At 48.3% G+C, this 21425-nt stretch overlaps 7 protein-coding genes across 7 annotated transcripts, besides 1 other annotated feature; 5 read left to right on the forward strand and 2 right to left on the reverse strand.

Annotated features, from left to right (window-relative positions):
- Nucleotides 1-904: 904 nt before the first annotated feature.
- On the reverse strand, nucleotides 905-1457 carry FPSE_02290 (uncharacterized protein; the record flags this gene model as incomplete). The annotated part of the gene is made up of 2 exons (XM_009255409.1): nucleotides 905-1315; nucleotides 1374-1457. The coding sequence occupies 2 exons, from the start codon at nucleotides 1455-1457 to the stop codon at nucleotides 905-907; spliced, it is 495 nt and encodes a 164-aa protein (XP_009253684.1).
- Nucleotides 1458-1863: 406 nt separating this feature from the next.
- FPSE_02289 (uncharacterized protein) lies at nucleotides 1864-3141 on the forward strand (the record flags this gene model as incomplete). The annotated part of the gene is made up of 1 exon (XM_009255408.1): nucleotides 1864-3141. The coding sequence occupies one exon, from the start codon at nucleotides 1864-1866 to the stop codon at nucleotides 3139-3141; it is 1278 nt and encodes a 425-aa protein (XP_009253683.1).
- Nucleotides 3142-3868: 727 nt separating this feature from the next.
- On the forward strand, nucleotides 3869-7010 carry FPSE_02288 (uncharacterized protein; the record flags this gene model as incomplete). The annotated part of the gene is made up of 5 exons (XM_009255407.1): nucleotides 3869-3963; nucleotides 4016-4230; nucleotides 4292-4734; nucleotides 4788-5416; nucleotides 5471-7010. The coding sequence occupies 5 exons, from the start codon at nucleotides 3869-3871 to the stop codon at nucleotides 7008-7010; spliced, it is 2922 nt and encodes a 973-aa protein (XP_009253682.1).
- Nucleotides 7011-7321: 311 nt separating this feature from the next.
- FPSE_02287 (uncharacterized protein) lies at nucleotides 7322-8403 on the reverse strand (the record flags this gene model as incomplete). The annotated part of the gene is made up of 3 exons (XM_009255406.1): nucleotides 7322-7690; nucleotides 7747-7828; nucleotides 7883-8403. 3 exons carry the CDS (start codon nucleotides 8401-8403, stop codon nucleotides 7322-7324), a joined length of 972 nt encoding a protein of 323 aa, XP_009253681.1.
- A 1097-nt stretch (nucleotides 8404-9500) lies between these two features.
- Nucleotides 9501-12077, forward strand: FPSE_02286 (uncharacterized protein; the record flags this gene model as incomplete). The annotated part of the gene is made up of 8 exons (XM_009255405.1): nucleotides 9501-9562; nucleotides 9612-9649; nucleotides 9705-10591; nucleotides 10642-10750; nucleotides 10800-11240; nucleotides 11294-11840; nucleotides 11895-11961; nucleotides 12015-12077. 8 exons carry the CDS (start codon nucleotides 9501-9503, stop codon nucleotides 12075-12077), a joined length of 2214 nt encoding a protein of 737 aa, XP_009253680.1.
- Nucleotides 12078-13765: 1688 nt separating this feature from the next.
- Nucleotides 13766-13798: a microsatellite.
- A 293-nt stretch (nucleotides 13799-14091) lies between these two features.
- On the forward strand, nucleotides 14092-16948 carry FPSE_02285 (uncharacterized protein; the record flags this gene model as incomplete). Its single annotated transcript, XM_009255404.1, has 4 exons — nucleotides 14092-15711; nucleotides 15770-15860; nucleotides 15920-16597; nucleotides 16662-16948. The coding sequence occupies 4 exons, from the start codon at nucleotides 14092-14094 to the stop codon at nucleotides 16946-16948; spliced, it is 2676 nt and encodes an 891-aa protein (XP_009253679.1).
- A 3132-nt stretch (nucleotides 16949-20080) lies between these two features.
- FPSE_02284 (uncharacterized protein) lies at nucleotides 20081-21351 on the forward strand (the record flags this gene model as incomplete). The annotated part of the gene is made up of 2 exons (XM_009255403.1): nucleotides 20081-20278; nucleotides 20335-21351. 2 exons carry the CDS (start codon nucleotides 20081-20083, stop codon nucleotides 21349-21351), a joined length of 1215 nt encoding a protein of 404 aa, XP_009253678.1.
- Nucleotides 21352-21425: the final 74 nt, after the last annotated feature.

Below are 21425 nucleotides of genomic sequence, written 5' to 3' on the forward strand. Positions count from 1 at the left end.
CATCTCAGTCTCATCTCACCTGCTTGTACGCCTCCTCACTGGTACATATTCTTTCTAGTTTGACCAAATTCCGAATCTCTTTCTCGTAGTCCAGCTTGGGGTCGTTTGGCTCATCCTGGACGGTTAGCACTCGCCTCATGTCTTTGCAGTAAACCAAATGCATACCAGTTGGTTCAAGTAGACATCACGATAGAGCTTCTTGGAGTTGGTTATGTTCCTGAAGGCTGAACAGACACGGGGTATTCTGATCAAGTCGGCTGGCTCGACCCATTGCAGTATATGATGCAATATCTCGGTCGGAAGCTGCAGAATTGGTTGACTAACAGTTGTTTGATCCATTATTTGGTCTTGAACTTTTGGTGTGGTTTGTTTCCGATGAGTTTGAGATGGTTCAAGAAGTAAGGCTGCTGCTATTAATGACGATATGGAAGGCCGAAGCTTATTAACAGTTGGTCGGTCAGTAAGTAGGTCCTTCCTTCCTGTTGCACTGAGACGGAACTGGCATTGAGCGTCGGAGTTAAGTTTGGGTGGGGTCCAAATGTCCGCTAAGAGCGTTGCCTTAGTAGGGACTTACCCTGCATCATCATCACCATCAATATAAAGGCGACAACTTACTGCCTAGTCACCGTTGCAACGAACTTTGAATAAAGGTCAATGGTGGAATTGCTATTATCTTTCTTTTAATAGTTGATTTTATCTGGATAATCATTCGAGACGACGTTGTAAAACAGAGGAGTGATTCACAATAGCACTAAAAACACAAGCCGTAACACCACTCGATGATCACTGTAAACCTCGTCAGTTTGGTATGAGAATAAATAAACAGAAAACTCAATGCAGTAATTTGACTATAATCTATAAAACCTTGCCGCTGTCTTCTAAATCACCCCATCTAATTGCGCGCCTACATCTTGGCAATATCGGCATCAATGTTAACTTTGCCATGCTCGGCTGTCGCCAGCAGTAAGTTGTCCTCTCTCCTCCTCATTGTTCCATGCAGGGTCGCCAGTTTCCGCCCAATCTGAGTAATGGTACACTCGATGAGTATCTCAGTCCCAACGGGAACAGGTCGCATGTAGGTAACGTTGAGTGTTCGGCTCACACCTAAATGTTGCCAGAAGCCGGGCTTGTTCACCAAAGCGATAGGTAACGTCGTGCACCAGTCAAAGAGCGTAGCTGCGCAGCCACCGTGAAGGTTTTGCAACCGGTTGCAATTGTCGGGCTGAACTGTATATGAGAATACACAAGATGGATGAGGGCCCTCAGCGTTGCTGGAGACGAGTTCAAGGTGAGGAACGAGGGTGTTCATCCAATCCTAGATTTAGTTCAATATTAGAAAGATGGAATCTGTCGGCAAAAGAGTAAATACTCACTCCTTGCTTAGAATGACCGCTCTCGTTGATTGTGAGTTGAAGCCAGGCCCTGATCTTGTCTTCGGGATTACTGGATTCAGACATGTTGTATGTGGAGTGTATTAATAGGCGGTAGGCAACAGAAAGGAATAAAATGCCGAAGTACAAGCAATTTAAGGAGACGCGTTAATCTGAAGATTTATTATTGATACAGAGATAGAGATAGGTATATCTAGTACCTCGGTTCGCGGTCAAGTTGCTGGTTATTACCCTTTTCAGTCAAGTTTAGTTGAATTACCCCAGAAGCCGAGGCATGGAAGGCAGTTCGGAGAACCAATCCGACGTCACAAGCATTATCGCAAATAATCTGGGGTCACTAACAAATTGAACTCCACTCCAGATCGGTCTCCTTCTTCAACTTCCGTCCTCTAATTGTCTCTGCATTTGTCGCCATCAATTATACTTCTTAATTCATCTAATCTTAACTTCTCTTCCTATAGCGACAGACATAATGGAGTTTGTCACAGCCCTCAGGGGCACCTTTGACGAGCAGAAGCCTTCGCTCTTCGAGGTTCTTTCTGAGCAACAGCTCAACGCCCTTCTCCCGCCAACCCTCCGCTACCTCCTCACCATCGCGACCCATCGACACCCACGATATCTTCTTAGAATACTAAATTCGTTCGATGAGATATATGCTGGAGTTATGCTGCTCGTTGAGCGTCACTACTTGCGCACAAGAGGCGGCTCCTTCACAGAACACTTCTATGGTCTCAAGCGCGAAAAGGGCCTCCATGCCGAAGTTCCGCGCGCGAGCATGTCATCGCCTGACATTGTCCGTGAAACCCTAAAACTCACAACTAGAGACGTGTGGAAGAACTTGCTTGTAATTGTCGGCATCCCCTACCTGAAGCGAAAGCTGGACGAGAGCTACGAGGTGAATGCGCCAAGAGCGCTTCTCGGCGCGGCATACACGCGAATGCCAGACAACCCAACGCTTCGCGACCGATTCCTACACTATTACCGATGGTTCTTGAGGAACATATACCCAAGCGTTAATGCGGCCTATTACTTTGCCATGCTTGCCTTCAACGTAGCGTACCTGTTCGACGGAAGCAAATATCACAACCCTCTTCTGTGGCTAATAGGAACACGTATACGAAGGATGTCAGGAGCCGACTACAAGGCGATCGAAGCCTTGACGCAGACACCCGAGACAGGACACACACCGGGATGGCGATCCTTGTTGAACCCCCGCGAAATGGGCCCTCGCGTTTTGTCAAGCTTGTCGATTTTGCTACCGACAAGTATCTTTGCGCTCAAGTTTCTAGAGTGGTGGTACCAGTCAGATTTCGCAAAGCAACTTTCAAGAAAAGCGACAGAGAGCGTTGATTTACCCCCGCCCGTGATATCGGCAGATGGCAAGGGAGGGTCCGAGAAGAAGAAGAAAGAGAACAAGGAAGAATCTAATGAAGAGGGAGACGCGACCCCTTCAGCCGAGGATGCACCCATCGCCACTCCCTCGTTGCTCCCTGTCTACACTGTTCCCTTTCCCAGCAACTCAGCATTGTGTCCTATCTGTATCGATGAGATAGTCACTCCAACAGCCTGCCAAACCGGTGTGGTTTATTGCTATACGTGTATCCACAAATGGATCGAGGGTCAACATCAGAAACAGGAGGATTTTATGGAGACGCACGAGGGCAAGTGGGAGAGTGGCCAAGGGAGGTGCGCAGTCACAGGAAGAAGGGTTCTTGGCGGAACCGAAGGCCTAAGGCGGATAATGGTATAGAGAAAACGACATTTATTGTACAATACTGCACTGCATGCGTCGCAAAGGAGATTGTTTCTTCGAGTTTTGTCGGCGCGCAATGTTCGATACCCAGGGTGTCTTGGATGTCTCACCCTTTTTTAATTCAAGCAACATGACCATTTCTCGATGCGGGATGATATCGGAATCACATCTCTCGGTTCTGGAATGCACTCGTGTCTTGCTGTTTCATTAAACGTTTGCTGTACCTGCATCCACGCGCTATCATTGACGCCAACCGCTTGGTGTCTCACATTGATTTACGACGTTTTGAGGCGATCCAGAAGCCAGCCACACCCTGGGACAGAGGGTGAATGAAATGGAATGTATAAGATGGCGCACGAAGAGGTCGACCTTGACTTTTCTGTAGCGATTGACGACATGGCCATGGCTATAATGACGAGCTAATTCAAAGCATTGCATTCTCTATAGCAGACCCTTTACAATACTATTGGCTTGTTCAAGAACCTCATGGTGTCTTAGAATAGCGTCACGACTTCTTGTCTACTGCGAAGTCGTATGCTTTCAGTTGTTTTCCAACCACTACTGAATTCCATTTGCGGGTGGTGTTCGCCGTGTCAGGTAATAGACCGCAAAATAATTAAAGATGCAGTGCTGCCCGCGGTTGTCAAAGATGAAACGACTCATCCTCTTCTGACAACTTCTCAACTCTTGTTCTTATCCCGTCTCACTGTCTTTGTGCTTCGTGATGGCGTATTCACTGACTACCTCCTTCATTGGAGAGTCTCTTCTCTCTGGCTTCGAGTGGTTTAACGGCACTGATCTTTCGAAAGGATTCGTACAGTGAGATTGTTCAGCTCAGAGTCACATTGACTTGTTACTAACAACAGCATAGATATCAAGACTTCACAGGTGCCTTCAAAAATGGGCTATACTCTGTTGATCCCTTCAGTGAAACTGTGCAACTGAGACCTGATTCTCGTCGCAAGTATGGTTTGGATGAAGGACGGCCAAGCATTCGACTCGAGAGCAAAGAATCCTACCAATATGGCTTGTTCATTGCAGATTTTCAACACATGCCCATTTCGCAATGCGGTACCTGGCCAGCTTGTATGTGCCAACCAACCCTTTGCTCCAGGTTTGGGAACATGGACTAACATGATGAACTCAGTTTGGGCTTATGGAAGTAATTGGCCCATGGGTGGCGAGATCGATATTCTCGAGGGTGCCAACCTTGCCTACACTAACATCATGTCTGCACATACAGCTGAGGGCTGTATGCTTGATCCTGCGGACTCAAACCTCTTCTCCGGCATACGCCGCAACTTGGACTGCGGTGTTGGGACGAACAACGTTGGATGCGGTTTCAACCCTCCTCAGAGTGACACATCCTCATACGGTGATGGCTTCAACGCCGTTGGTGGCGGTGTATACGCCATGGAATGGGACTCGGAATATATTTCGATCTGGCACTTCTCACGAGGAGCAATCCCGGCTGATATCGAGGCCAAGCAACCCGATCCTAGGAAATGGGGGTTGCCTCAGAGCCTGTTTGGTGGCGCCAAGTGTAATGTCGATAAGTATTTCAGCGACATGAAGCTTGTTCTGAATATCGTAAGCGATAAATCGTTTCGTTCCAACAGCAACTTGCTAACTAATTTGTCTAGAATTTTTGCGGCGACTACGGTGAAGGCACTTGGACAAACTCCGAAGTCTGCACAGCTCTTGCACCGACTTGTCGTGAGTATGTTGCGAACAACCCTACTGCTTTTAAGGAGGCGTACTTCGATGTTAGCTATATTGACGTCTACACACGTCTTGGAGGAAGCATCCCGCCTGTCCTTCCATCATCTGCCAGTGAGGCATCTACACAGGCTTCAGATGTTATTGTTCCAGGAGAGTCAGCCACCAATACCCCAATGTCAGGAAGGCCTGTGTTCCCAAGCACGAATTTCTCCGGCAACAGCACCATCAACACCCGTACCGACCGCAAGGAAAAGACTACACAGTCAGAGGAACCAACGACTACGACCACATTGACAATGACAGGCATCTCGTCAGTCTTGGTTACTATTCCCGGCTCTGGCACCGACACTCCAACCGTCACGCCCCTTCCCGTTGCTACTGGTGGTAAATCGGCCAACCCGTCTCAGATTGGCGATTACTCGTACCTTGGCTGCTTTCGCTCGCAGAGTGGTTTCCAGACTTTCGACTTGGCCGACGATAGTGACGATATGACTATCGAGCGATGCGTTAATGCCTGTAATGGACTGACATACATTGGTCTTTTTGAAGGGTGAGTGATTCCATGAAAGTGTGAAAAAGTCATAACGACTGATATCCCTGATAGAACCTGTTATTGTGCATCTGTCCTTGATGGCGATACCCTTGCCATCCGTAACGAGACCTCGTGTAATCGTCCTTGCCCTGGAGACGATGCTCAGTTCTGTGGTGGAATGACCACTCAGAACACCAGAACTAGGTTCAGACGAGCCACTCCTCTGCGCCGGGACGCACCCAGCAACATTCTCCTGACAGTTTATGCCGATATTTCTGATGTTGAACAACCAGAAGTCCCTCCTGCTATGGGACCTGATACTAATGATACTTCCACTGATAACGGCGACAGCCAAGGAGACTCGGCCACCGATGAATCAGAGAGCCATGCAGCCTCTGACGATAACGACAGTCAAGATGCCTCTGGTGACTCGGATGACAAGCTCGGTCAAGAAGGCACAAATACTGATGGATCAGAGGATCCTACGGCCTCTAATGGCAGTGCCAGCCAAGGAGACTCAGCGACTGATTCCACTGCCTCAAATGACCACGGTACTCAAGGAGGCTCGACTACTGATGATCCTGACGATTCTAATGCCTCAGATGGCAATGCCAGTCAAAGAGGCTCAAAGTCTAACGACTCAGAGAGTCTTCCTGTTTCAATTGAAGACATTGACGCATCTCTTGCTGGATCGGCTTCGACTTCAGGGTCAAGTGCCCAGGGGACCTCAGATGAACAAGATAGCTCAGACGACCAAGATGGGACGGATAGCGATCGTAACTCTATCATGTCCAGTGCTGCTGGTGTAGTTCTATCTGACGACCAGGATACTACTCCAGTTGTGATTATTGGCACTGCATCTGGTGGTCTAGTTCTTGGAGCTACCCAGTCTGCTGCCGATTCTAACCAAGAGCTAGTCCTAAGCACGATCACATACTTTACCGTCATGCCCTCAAACCCCGGGTCACTTGTTCCCCAACAGGGCATTATCACCATGTCGTATGAGAAGTGTGATTACTGCGAGACCCCTGAGCTGATCAAGCCACCGATGGAGACGAAGGTCGTCGATTGTGATGGCTGTGGTCCCAATGGCGAGGACACCGTCACGCTGACCGTTCCCGTCTCTGTTACCGTCACTGTCCCTGGCGCAAGCACAGAACAAGCACAGCAGACCGAGAACGCTGCTGCCGAGGCGGTTACATCGTACGGAGGCAGTCCAGAACAGCCTCCGCGTAACTCTACTATCCTCCCTGTTGTGCCGAACGGAATGGGTAGCGGTGCAGAAGGCGGAGAGTCTCCTGAGGTCACGACTGTCGTGATAACATACTTGACAACTCAACTCGTCACATATGGTACCTCTACAGACTCGGTCTCTACTGTGACTAGGACGGCTCGACGAACAGTTGTTATCACTGTTTCTGACTCTGATGGACAAATGGGCATCTTGCCTATCCCATCCCCTGGGCAACCAAACACACCCGTCACTATTGCTACACCAACACCTGGCGTACCTAGTGAGCCGTTTGCTGTATCTGCAGCATCATCGAGAAGAGATGATGTGTTTGTTTACTTTGCCATCGTGGCGATGGCAATTCTGGCCTTGACGCTGTAAAAGGGGTCGGCTTGGGGTTAAAACACTTTGCATAATTCTTCTTTCTTCTTCTTCTTTTTATGAGGATTTAATAATGGGAACACGGGATACCTAAAAATATAGACAAAGCCGGTTGGGGCTTGGTAGGGATACTATTTTATGTGTCGTCAATATTTCTTTTGTCCTTGTTGCGATTTATTATAGCTTAATACGATATAATACCACGAGATCATATTTCAATTGTTTGTCTTCTACCTTTAGGGATGTGCTTTGTCAGTTCAGGAAAATGGACAAGTTCGTAGACATATATGTGCATATATATAATGAGTCTTTCAAATCTCAACGACAACGGCCCTACTCTTAACCTTGCCTGAGTTTCCTTTCATCTGGGCAGCGTTAACCATCAAGCTACCATTATTACTTCCAGGCCCCGACATGATCCACTTCCAAGCCACAGCATGAATTCCTTGAGCGAGGAAGCGTAGATAATCAAGCCAAGCCTCATTGGGGATGAAATCTAGAATGGGACCACGACGGGGCCGTGACATGATGCGCTCGTATGTCTGTTGGAAGTTATCGAAAAAGACAGGTTCTTTGCCATAGGCGCAATGAACGTGACCAAAGACATGAAGGCGAGGCTTCACACGCCAGACTTCACGGAGGAGATTGCTGTCGCCTAGACCAAGGTCGAGATGATATTTCTGGCTTTGTGTAAGTTGCAGGGATCTTAAAATGAGAAGGGTATTCAGGGTCTTACCGGAGGACAATGAGTGACGAGGATGTCAGTCTGAGGCGGCACCTTGCTCAACCAGGGATGGTTGTCTGTAGCATACTGAAAACTAGAAGCATGTATCATTAGTTTCGTTACTTTGACCGGGTAAGCCGATACTCACGCAAACTCTTTAGGGCCGATTTCTGGGATATCAGGCACACCAAAGATGTTGACTGTTCGACCTTTGACCTTTTGCACAGTCAAACCGCTCTCAAGATAAATCAGACCATCCATGTTAGGCTTGGCACCTGAGCGCGCATCCTCTTCAGGGCGACTCTTCTGATCGAACCAGCTATCGTGGTTACCCGCAACGACAACTTTGATGGGGTGAGGCTGTTCCTTGAGCCAGTCGAGCTGCTTCTGAATATCTGATACGGTGCCGCCATCTGTGAGATCGCCTGCATGAATGAGAATATCACCCCTGGGAATGTCGACTCTGAGATCATGCGTGTCGGAGATGCAGACAACGCGAATAGCAGGCTTATTGCGAGGCGGAAGAAAAGGACGGCCGCGGAGAAGAAGGACAATATGGTAGAATAAGTAGGCGATGTATGTTAGAGGAGACGAGATGAAGTGATCGATGAGAGTCATGGGCTCCCATTGATTGCGGCGCCGAAGGCCTACATAGGAGAGGAGACCCATGGTATGAGATGAGACTCAATTGAACAGAACTAGATTAAACTCGATCCCGTGCCTTTTGTTTAGGTGGAGAGTTATGTGGTTGGGTTAGAGTAGTAGCTCTAGGTAGCTATAGCGATAACCACAGCTGGACGTGAGAATGAAATGGAATGGATGGACGGATTGGATGGATGTTAGTGGAGTGAGCAATCATGACGAAAGCAGTGTCCGTCCCGTCTGTCTATCCGCTATAAACGGCCCCGCAGTGACGCTAACTTGACAACAACCATCATCCATGCACGCCATAGGCCTAGATACCTTGGGTTAGAGTATCATATTTTATAATTACAATATTAAAGAAGATAATTCAGATTTATTCTTAGTAACTGATTAAGCATGAGAGAATCAAAGTAGTTAATGAAATTGTACATGTATCAATTCATGTGCAGTCTCAATTCTGACGACCTGGTTATTCAACTTGCTGATGACGATTTGGCATGTGAAAGCCACTGGTATGCTCCAAGCTTCAGTTGCAACCTTGCTCACATGTCTTTCTTGAACCTACGGAATAGATCAACAACTTAAGTTTTAGAAGTAGAATCTATCAGCACTTCATAGATATACGATGGATTTAAAATTCTTATTTATAGTAAAATGCATGGATGTCCCCTGAATCGAATACACAGACATTGAGATCCACGCACAGACCATGTCTAGGTATCAACCAAGTTGAATTAATGGTGACGTCGCTCCCTAAAACTCCCCCACTAGAGCCCTGAAAACCGAAAGCTCAAGCTCCCGCAAGCTGAAGCTTCCCTCAGCTGGAGTGCTTCCATGGCTTAGGTCCATAGCTTGGCTTGCTTGGACGAGCTGCAGCTAAAGCTTGTTTCTCCAACATCCATTCTTGTCCACATCGTCATCGACCCAACCTAATTGGATTGCTCAATACATTTATCCCTGTTTTGCTCTTGTCCTGTCTTGTCTTATTTCAGTGTTGATAACATATTCTAACTACCTCTCCCTCTTCTTCTTTCCCCTCTTCCACCTCTGCTTTGTAGTACCATCTTCCCCTGCTCAATCGCCAAGTAGCGCTTCAACTACACCATCAAACTCTGCCAAACATGTCCAACCTAAAGGACCTGTACGGCCAGTCCGGTGACAAGTCCCAGACCAGTAACTTCGGGTGAGCACCAAATTGCTTCTAAACCCATTATCATGTCTAACCGATGCAGTGTCGACTTTGTTATCCATTACAAGGTTCCTCCCTCAGGTAAACCCTCGATGTTCAAGCCCAACGGCCCACATACATTCTAACTCGACGACAGAACGCGCCGAAGCCGAAGCAGGCTTCGTCCAACTCATTCAAGCCCTCACAACTGTCGGCCTAGCCACCGAAGTCCGCCATGGCGACAGCGATTCCCTCCTCGTCTTCGTCAAGATTGCCTCTCCCGATCTCTTCGCAAAGCAGGTCTACCGTGCCCGTCTCGGAGACTGGCTCCACGGTGTCCGAGTCTCAGCTCCCCATAGCGATGTTAACCAAGCTCTGGAAGATGAGCCCGTTGTCGAAGCTGAGCGGCTGCGCTTGATCTACCTTATGATCACTAAACCACGCGACGAAGGCGGCGCCGGAATTACAACCAACTCGAACTGGAAATACGTTGACTCTGTATTTCCTTTACACAGCCACAACTTTAACAAGCAATGGATAAAAAAATGGAGCAGCAAGTCTACTCTGGAACAAGCCGATATCGACGAGATTCGAGACAAGTTTGGCGAGAGCGTAGCCTTTTACTTCGCCTTCCTCCGATCCTACTTCCGCTTCCTCGTCTTCCCTGCTGGTTTCGGCTTTGTCTCATGGCTTCTGCTTGGCCAATTCTCATTTCTCTATGCCTTGCTCTGCGGTCTCTGGTCCGTTGTCTTCTTCGAGTACTGGAAGAAGAAGGAGATCGACTTGGCTGTGCAATGGGGTGTCCGTGGAGTATCCAGTATTCAGCAGGCAAGACCCGAGTTTGAATGGGATCGTGAAGCTGAAGACCCTGTTACTGGGGAGGCCGTCAAGGTTTACGAGCCTATGAAGCGCATCAAGACTCAGTTGCTCCAAATCCCCTTTGCATTGGCTGCCGTAATGGCTTTGGGTGCTCTGATCGTCACCTGCAACTCTCTCGAGGTCTTTATCAACGAAGTTTACACTGGACCCGGCAAGCAGTACCTGGTAAGGACAGTTACCATTGTTTTGCGTCAGCATAACTAACACATATTTAGGCCTTCTTGCCTACTGTTTTCCTCGTTCTTGGCACCCCGACTATCTCCAGCTTGCTTATGAGTGCTGCAGAGAAACTAAACTCTATGGAGAACTATGCCACGGTTGATGGTATGTAACCACTTGTATTCTCAACCACGATATTTACTAACATCAACAGCCCACGACGCTGCTCTCATTCAGAAGCAGTTTGTTCTCAACTTTATGACCTCGTACATGGCTCTCTTCTTCACAGCCTTCGTCTACATTCCTTTTGGTCATGTTCTGGTCCCATTCCTGGAGTTTTGGAGAAAGACGGCTCAGGTTGTCACTTTCAGCGACAAGGAACTGCCAACACAAAACTTCCAGATCAACCCTGCTCGAATCAGCAACCAGATGTTTTACTTTACCGTTACAGCCCAGGTTGTCAACTTTGCCACCGAAGTTGTCGTCCCCTACATCAAGCGAGAGGTGTTTCAGAAGGCCAAGGAGCTCAAGTCTAAGCCCAAGATTCAGGATGATCACGAGGAAGAGGCCGAGTTTCTCGAGCGTGTGCGTAAGGAGTGCACACTCGAGGTGTACGATGTCTCGGGAGACTACCGCGAGATGGTTATGCAGTTCGGTAAGCTGACGTTGGCAAACTCTTGTGAAACCGAATATCTGACAAGTGCATAGGTTATGTTGCCATGTTCTCGGTTGCTTGGCCGTTGGCAGCTTGCTGCTATCTTGTCAACAACTGGGTTGAATTGAGATCAGACGCTCTCAAGATCGCCATCAGCAGCCGACGTCCGATTCCCTGGAGGACGGATTCTATCGGCCCCTGGTTGACTGCTCTCAGCTTCCTCTCCTGGCTCGGCAGCATCACCAGCGCTGCTATTGTGTACCTGTGCAGTGGTGCTCGAGGTCATGGAGTTCACGGCACGCCATCACCCTTGAAAGCTTGGGGTCTGCTTCTGAGCATTCTCCTTGCCGAACACTTCTATCTGGTTGTCCAGCTGGCAGTGCGATATGTGCTCAGCAAGCTCGACAGCCCTGGTGAGCAGAAAGAACGCAGAGAGCGATTCATGACGAAGAGAAAGCTACTCGAGGAAAACATTGGACAAGGTGCATCCGAGAAGGCTTCTGTTCCTGGCATTGACAACAGCGAGAAGATCACTCGCGCAGCTCTGGAAGAGGAGGCCCGTCAAACATCTATTCGAGGTCACGGAACTCCAGAGGAGATGTGAGTGGACTTGAACTCATTCCGATCATGTGTGGTCACTAATAGAGGATATAGGTTCTGGCAACGTCAACGAGGCATGAATGAAACCATTGATGTTGGACGCAGGATGATTGAACAGCAGGTAAGTCATCAGAAACATACTCATTTAATGAACTCGAGCTAACAATACTGCAGAAGGCTGCTGCTCAGAAAAATGGACAGAGCAAATCTCCAGTCCCAAGCATGAAGGCTTCCTAAAGAGCCCGGCATAGTTGAAGCGGACAAAAGTAGGATTTTATGGCTTTGGAAGAAACAAGCGGGATGAATTGGTTGTTGAAGGGGTGGTAATAGCATACGGACGATTATGAGCTTATGATTGGTACGGATGGCTTTGTTGTATAAACGGAGTGCCTTGGGTTTAAATTAAAGCATGTTTCAAATATCCTCGTTTTGCCACTGCTTCAGTTATGATAGCAGGTTTTGTGCCCAAAAGGAGGACGAAGCTCGAAATAGGAAGACACAAGCCAGGAAACGCCACGACAAGGCAGTCGTGAGAAAGGCTACAGAAGAGGAGGAGTTGGCACGTGTATCACTATAACAGGGCGACGGGGGCTGTGCTGTGATATCATTCATAACTGATCGCCGGACGAACAGTAGCGCATAGATAAGGCCCTGTGAATGAAAGGAGGACAGATGAGAGTATTTTTTGCTTCTTGATGATCAACTGAACGCTAACTTGTCGTATGAGTTCGCCATTGTTTAAGTATGAATACTGTTGGTATCACAGTATCTTGACGAATCGCGGTGAGAAGAATTCATATACCTAGGCTTCAGTCCAGGTCCTTATGAACATCAAGATGCTTTAGGGTAACCTCGACATGACCTCTACAGATTGAAGCCCGCTAGGAGTCTTTCACGCTTTATATATTCGGTTCTAGCTCTGCGTTAGAACCTAACCCAAAGCCTTGGGACTCAAATGAAGCCCCAGATGATCAGCGCTGTCATGTTGTATTTGGATCTGCAAAGTGCGTGACCCAGGTTACCCCATGATTGTCGCGATCCACATGGTGGTGTTTCTGATGGATTGTGATGGACCCAACTTACCAGCCTATACGATAGGTAGACTTGATCAATAAATTAAGACGAAAAGACCAGGCCATGTTGTCTCGGTTGAATCATTATTGTGTAAATTATTGCAGCCGTATGGGACTCGCGCTCGTTCGCAAGTCAGGACTAATCCGTCGTAGCTGTTATAACATCAAAAGTACTATATACCTATGAGCCACTTCAATCATTCAATAGGTACTCACGAGTTCAGACCCAAAAGAGCCTTCGGTCAAACTCTTCCCCCCTGACTAGTCCTTATTTCCCCTGCTTGTCATGTTCCTTTCCGAGAGCATCGACCGAGGTCTTTGATTAATCGCCCACTTAAGAAAGAGTAGAAGTGTAATCTGCTGCATGAGGCAATGACACTTGAGAGGAAGCCCCCCAATCCCGTTGCACATATCCGTCAACGTGGGCAGCGGCAAGTGGAGAACCTCCGCCTTTTTACCAAGTTGAAAGGATTTCGACCCTTGTTTGGCAAACTTGCACTAGCTAAACCAAGTTACCCAGTCCCTATCACTGCAAGTTAGCACCTCTCGAACCCAATCTGCTGGAGAATAAACTCGTTCGAGAACCCAGATTTTTGAGAACCTCTGAAGTCTCGGGCGGTCCTAGACTTTCGGAGATGGCGCCATGGATATGTTGATCCTCACCGGCGCCCGGCTCCCGGTCAGCCAATGGTGTACTACAGGCGCTCACATGCTGCATGACAACCTCGTCAGGTATAGGCAACAAAGGACATAGAGAGGCTAGTCTTGGACCAGGCTAAGCCTAGGACTACTGCACCGCTGTAGATTCCAGCTTTCAGCCCATGTGCTAGTGTGCCTTGGTGAGTGCCCGGCTACTGTACTGCACCGTACCAAACCGTACCGTACTGCAGCCAGGCCAGGCCTTGTCATAGTAAAGATACAAGATCCCCTTGTTGACTTCTTTCATTTTCTCTTCTTCTTTCATACAAAAGTTGGTCACCAAGAGTCTTCGTAGCTTTCTTACCCAATTCTGCTCTGTTGTGTGATGATCCCCCCCTCATCGTTTTAGCCCCCAATTTGAGTCCCTCATTGACTTACACGCCAATACCATTCTCCCTTCAGCAATTGCATCCCACCATAGAATCCTGATTTGAGCGCTCATTCTGCTGCGCAACAGCCCCAAACTTGTCGAGTTGATCATGGATGATGTTGTCGACCTCGTCATTGGGCCCTTTAGAGATATCGTCGAAAAGGGCCGGGAGGCGATAGAAAATGCGGGCGATGACAAGACAATGCTCAAGGCATCACAAAGCCTGACCAAGGAAGGCGAGCGTGCGCTCAAGAAAATTGAGCCGTTATGTCGGAAACATCTGGACGAATACGGCTCTAATTTCTTAGTCGCTCTCAAGGAAAATGGTAGGTTTCTGCTTCATTTCTCTATAACTATAAGCTGGTCACTCGCCGGTACCATTGCTGGGCAGTTGTTAACTGAAGTTGCTCACACAGACGAGATCGCTTCTTTTCGAGCCGAGTTGAACGACCTGCTATGGGAATTCGATGATTTTATAGAATTAGACGATTTCGACGCTGAAAAATTCACGGAATTGCAGGCCCTGTCACGCAAAGCCGCTCCCAAGATATACGATATCCTCATGCGCCTCAAGCTCGAGGTTCCAATTGACCATGATAGCCGCTCCATCATGACTCGAATGTCGGGGCCACAATCCAGGCCTATGTCCCCGGACGCTCCTCCGATCCCACCCATATATGCCTTTTCCGACTTGACAAAAGACATACCAAGAAGTTCTTCTTCAGTCGCTTCTGAAAGCCGCTCTAGCAATGGTCCTCCAACGGTAGAGGCGGCCACTGCTGAGTTGCGGCGCATGATGCAGTCTCGATCAGGACCAGACGAAGGCCTGTATGCCGAATCCCCAGTAGCCAGCCACACGCCGCAGTCTGCACTTACACCCATGGAACCACCTCCACGACCACCATCCGGCAATCCATGGGACTTTAACGTTAAGCCTTCCCCAGTGACCCGCGACAACCATTTCCCAGATGAATTCTCCTTCGAAAGAAGACAGCCTGTGGCTCCAATCGAGTCACCCATTGAACCAACCTCGCCACCTTTGAGCCCAGATCAAGGCAGCGAGCTGCGTCCGCGCCCACTCAAGACAGCCGCAGACCGGTCATCTCAGTATAGCAACGACTCTCAGACAAGCTCGGGGACAGAATCGACAACATACGAACGGACATACAGCGTGTTCCCTCGCGGACGTTATTCAAGCCACAACTCCATCTTGTCTACACCCATACCTGAAGATGTTGTATCAGAACGATCTAGCGCTGGCTACGTGTCGCAGCTCTCTCCTGTACCGAGAACAGTACCTCCCCGGTCACATTCGCTTCCCCAATCTCGCCCTGAATCGGTTGAAACGAATCCTGGGTCTGTCTTTGATTCAAGCCGAGTCGATGGAGCGACTACCCCTCTTACAGATAATCGAGAATCGTCGTTCTCAGTCGCTGACGGCAGTCCAACTCTGGGTACCGCCGAAACGCATCGCCTTTCAGTCAAGCATCTTCCAATGAATAACTATCAGGGTATGCTTGAGCCAGTGCGGCCTGTTATGGTACCGGAAGTAGACAATTTTCCCATTCCCGTGGAAGCTGAAGTTGTGACGCCTCAACACCCACCTAATCCCTTTGCCGTTGACTGTAAGCTTAGTCCCCAAAGCTCATTTTACGTCCACAAGGGCTTTTGTGACGGCGCAAAAGAAATACTTAACGGGGGAGCTGGTGTCCGAAAGACCGTGAAACCAGTATGTAGCTTCTATTTTTTAGTTTTTTATTTGACTCTTTGTTGACTGATCAATGTAGGGATTCGTGTCTGTTGCAACAATTGCGAAATGTATCAAGTGTCAATTCGAACTCGATTTTAACGAAATTGACTTGGATGTCAATAAAGCAGGTATGTTCAGGCCTACGCTACAACTATAGGTTTGTCGTGACATGCTGACATTGCTCCAGAACGCGGCAACTTCATCAAGAATGGGATTGGATATAGACTGCGCTTCCTTCAAAAGTCACATTTGCCAACTCGCCGGTCGGACGATGTCATGTATGGTTGTGTGTTTTGTGTAAATCAAGGCAAGACTATTCATGCGAGCGATGCAACAGTATTTACCAGCCAGAAGGCCTTGTTTGCACACTTGGCTCGTCATCCTCGACCTCTTCCGGCTGTCCAAGGTTTCACGTTGATCGAAGGGAGCGAGATTCCTGCCAACCACAAGAACGACTACGACCTTCATTTCAAGTCGCCTGCCGAAATCCACCCACATTTCGAGCAAGCTTCCAACACATCCCATCTCCCAACGGCAACCACCAAAGAAGCAGCTCGCCGCATGTACGGTCAACGATTGCTGTATGACAGAACTCCTGCGCACGAACTCGTATTGAACGCTAGAATCGTAGGCCTTTCTTGGCCGCCAAAATATCTGGGCGAGTGGGCGATGGGATTTCACGATGGCATCCAAGCCAGTGTTCCAACCGAGATTCTAAGACTGGATCCGCCGCCATCTGAACAAGTCAAGATAGATGGAACTAGCCCGGTGCAAGCTACTGCAAAGTGGAAGTTTAACCACAAGGACAAGGTCAAAGGTGACTGGCTAAAATTCGAGAAAGACGAAATTATCACCAACATTAGCTGTAAGTTCATCCAAGAGATGCCATACAACATGGCACAAGATTCCTCGGATCTAACTGTGAACAGGGCCTTATCAAGAATTTTGGTGCTGGTCAGGCACAAATGCTAAGGGCAAGACAGGAATATTCCCCCAGGCGTTTATTGATGTAGCAACGCTACGCGACTTTGGCAAAGCCGGGTCGGACAGGGCGAGTATCGTGAGTAACGAGCGGAACAAGTCTTTATCTGTCTTGTCTCGGTTCACGTCTCGCAAAACAAGCCGCGCTGGAAGACCCGGAAGCATTTCTGGATCGATCGGCAGCAATGAGATCCCGGTACTCCCAACGCCGGTCGGGACAAACGGACAAGATTAGGGGAAGCGTAGATTTTGGTTGTGGGAAGTAATGATGTATGACGATCCTGGAGACATCGGTTATATGGCATGGCGTCAGACGGCGTATGGGAAATATACCCAGAGATATCATCTCTTCTTTTGCTTTGTACTTTCTTTTGTTCGTTTTGACCTTTTGTATTTTGAAAGTGGTATTATATGATGACATCTTGCTGATCAGCTGTGCCTTTACTGTGTTCCCATTGTGACGACTATTAAGGGCCTTTAGAACTGAGTAACTGAAGTCGGAGCCGGGTCCTGAGTCAAGTTGATTGACGCCACCAAGCAATTTATCATGGATGCTTGATGTTGGTACTAGCTTGGCGTTCAATATCATCGCTAAATCTGAGAGAGAGGTTATTGCTCAAAAATATCTTGATCATCGAACGAGGTAGCTATGATATCATATCGGAGCCGCTGAGTTCGATGCGATGCGTCTATTTCGATGATGATTTAAAGCTCGCCGACCATTGAGAGCTAATGAACGAGGGCCTCGTTAGCGACGTTGCCATGCAATAGGTCAAAGTGGTCAATTAAGCGCCACGATATCCGCCCTGTTACTCAGCCGCCCGCCAAGACGAATGTTGATGTTTATTTGCGGGCCAAAGGTGAACAGAGCAGATGTAACGATGTTACAAAGACTAAATCTGGCGATTGATGTCCGGGATCGGAACTGTTGAATCAGAAGACGTAGATGGCGTTGGAAGTCGAATGCAATGGAGGTTTGAGGCTCTAGAATTAGTTCGCACTTGCCATTCCCAGACTAGACGCCACCTGCACCTCAAAGATCTCCAGGGCAGCTGCAGTCGCTGCAGTCTAGCTCCACCAGACCAAAAAAACCTACGCAGGTACCTGACTTGCCGTGCGTGTGCGTCTGAGCGACATCTGCCTTATCCACCAGATCCATAGATGGTTTGTTTCAACTCTAGGATATTTCGCTAGACTATTTAGACTCTGAAAGAATGAGAATAAAGGAGAAGTGACCCATTAAAACACGTTAGACGCTAACGTAAATCACCTTCTGCCGCACTTAATACGGAACGTGGCCGTCGTTCTTGGCTTGTTGGTTGGTCGCGAATTGCAACAAGAAAGGCCTCTCTTTCTCTTGGAGAAATGACTGCAAATTTCTCATTTCTTCGTCCAGTTTTCTGTCGATCGGTGGAATGAAACAGTGGAAGCCCTGTCGTGTACCAGTCAATCAATGCCCTTTACAACAATGGGCCATGCTGATCGCGGGCTTTGCATAGGATCTTCTTCACAGATCGACAAGGTGATCCCCCGGTCAAAGGCTTAGTAGAGTGACATTAAACAATGCGAAAGTTGCCGCTGTCACTCACCGTATTGTACGGTAAATAATTTTTCCCGATGTTACCCAACCAGTGATGAGTTGTAATTATTTGGCGGTGCTTTTTACTATGTACATACAGAGTCTGAGCACAGAGCAAGGGTCAGTCTCAGTTGGGAAGTGGCCAGCTGAATTGGGATTTATACATAGTAACTTTGCACTTAACCTCCGACGAACACGGACCCGATGAAGGCGTTTATCTTAACAAGCTTACCTTGTTCCGATTGGGGCACAAGTGACACCGTGCTTCCAGGCTTTATGGTTTTGTGCACGGGTTTAGGTCAAAGGCTTGGATAATGGGAGAAGCGCCAACAGAGAGAGCCCAGGTTGGGCGGCTATAGCGTAGTATGGATATATTCCGAGACAAAGATGTTGTACAAAGCATTAGCGAGGATGAACCCGATGCTGTGCAGATGCAATACAAGTCAGGAGCACCAGCAATGCCATCTGTAAAGCCACTTTAGGGCTGTCAAACAAGATGCATGTATGAAGAAAGATGGGATGAGACGATTCTGAGGAGCGGGTGGTAAGGAGGTCAAGATCTGCAATATTTGTGCACGTATATCTTTACGGTCAAGTACTGAGGTAGCATTGTGATGAGTTGTACTCTGTATCGTTAATGTGTCATTGTTCTTGGTCGGAGTGACGGAAAAAGACGCATAACATTGCACTCATCTGATGAAACACCAGATCCTGGCTCCTTGGCCATGACAGCACAACAAGATAATGGAACAGAAATAGTACATAGCTGGGTTTAACAAGAAGGAAAAAAATAAACTACCGGTCTGCAAGGGTATATATATTAGTTTGTTTAACTGAGTTAAACTCGTCACGATATGATGGAGAAAAGGTCTGTTCTGTCTGTACTGTAGATCTGGAGATATTATCTCTTATTTACGTGATTCACTGTTGCGGTTCAGGTCAAGCCCGAAATTACCTTATAATGAGGTGAACCAGTATCAGGTCAAGCACGTGCAAGATACAAGTTCGGGCGACCGTACCCTGAGACTACAGAGGACCATGCCCCATAGCACTGGCCTATGATACGCTAGAGGCTGTGTAGCGTCAGGGGTCAGGCCGGCAGTTTTCAGGTTCTCTCCCGTCGTTCTGGGTCCTGACTTGACTTGAAACACCAAGCGCCCCATCATAACTTATGGAAGATCGACCTAGCGCCAGTCGCATCTCGACTTTGAGCCGCCCTCTCACCAATCAACCTGTCGTCCCTATCAAACCCACATGCTCCAGCAAATCTTGGCTGGGTCTCCGGAAGGTATCATGCTTGCGCTGGTGTACCCCTAGCCCTAGATACCATGTCTTCGCTATTCTGGGTCGTGCATGGTCTTGGTTGCGGTTGCGGCCATGGACCATGAGCCATGAGCCATGAGCCAAGAGGAAACACTCTATTCAATGCGACCGGGCTTGTTCTCGGTGTGGGCTTAGCCAAAGAGGCATCCACATATATCTCTGGAGCAAAAAGTTTTGACTTCCTTTCTTCCTCCCTTGCTTGCTTGTATTGTGTTGCATTGTTTGTATATTGATCTTCTTTTTCCTGTCATTGTCATACCTTTTCTTTCCGATCTATTGCTTCTTTGATTCATTACAACCTTGACGGTTTATTTAAGTTTGATACTTACTCTCATCTTTCCTTCTATCTCTGATCTCTGCCTCTCTATTCTTAATGACAACTCCTTGAAACTTGTTTTCCTAACCTTTCAGTTCTCTATCTCACTTTCCCATCGCTCTCCTTTCACTCACTTTCACTATCTCAAAATGTATATCAACTGGGCTGGACTCTTCACCCGGGGGTCGACAGTCGCCAGTTCGGCATTCGTCAGTTCAGTTCGACCCGAAGCTCGCAGCGTTTCCACATATACCGAAAAGGCTGTTACCGCCATCCAAGTCATGAACGAAGAATTCTACAACGCAGCTACCGGTACATGGGACAATGCCTGGTGGTCCAGCGCGAATGTATGTTACGAGCCTCTCAAAGCAAGTTTGATATACGAAACTAACAATGGCCTCAGGTGGTAACCACTCTCGCAGATTTCGTAACTCTAGAACTTGAAGAGGCCAACAAGTTGAATATTGGAGGCATTCTCGCTACAACATACACGAACGCGCAAAAAACAACCGTTCACACCATGAAGACAATGACAGACGGCGTCGTCTCCTCCTCTTACTGTCTAGACTCAGACTCCGGCTGCATGATGAAGCGCTCTTTTCTCGGAAAGCGTGGCTTTGATAACTTTCTCAACGAGTTCTACGACGACGAAGGATGGTGGGCTCTGGCATGGATCAGAGCATCGGACGCTACCGGAGACCAGCAGTACCTCGAGGCTGCCATCGACATCTTCAACGACATGCAAACCGGCACTGGAACGAAATGTGGTGGCATTCGGTGGAAGAAGGAAGGCGAAGAAGGTTCAGGTTATGTGAACGCCATCGCCAACGAACTCTACCTGATGACGGCTGCTTCTCTGGCACGACGCGTCCCTAACAACGGCACATACCTCGAGATCGCCAAGAAGCAATGGAACTGGTTCCAGGACAGTGGCATGATCAACAAGGATGGGCTGATCAACGACGGACTTACCGACGACTGCAAGAACAATGGTCTGCAAACCTGGTCCTACAACCAAGGCGTTGTCTTGGGCGGCCTTGTCGAGCTTGCACTTGCAACCGGCGACGACAACTACACCAAAAAAGCTCACAAGATTGCAAACGCAGCTATCAAGCACCTCTCCAACTCCGACGGCATCCTGATCGAGGCCGACGACTGTGAACACAAGGACGGCCACTGTGGCGTCGATGGACAGCAGTTCAAGGGTATCTTTGTCAGAAACCTGCGATACCTGCACACTATCTCACCCAAAGCCTTGTACCGTCGCTTCATCACCAAGAACGCCATCTCGATCTGGAGAAACGACCGCGACGACAAAAACTTGTTGGGAGTCGCTTGGGCCGGACCATATGTCCGCGCCACTGGTCCCTCGCACAGCAGTGCTTTGGATGCTATCGTGGCAGCTATTGCTGTCTCTTAGATGTTTTATTGGATTTTAAAAGGGGGGAAAGAGTCAACAACGACCAGGCGTCTTGGATGGGTAAAAAAAAAACC

This window comes from Fusarium pseudograminearum, chromosome 4 (genome assembly GCF_000303195.2).
Source record: "Fusarium pseudograminearum CS3096 chromosome 4, whole genome shotgun sequence".
Lineage (NCBI taxonomy): Eukaryota > Fungi > Ascomycota > Sordariomycetes > Hypocreales > Nectriaceae > Fusarium > Fusarium pseudograminearum.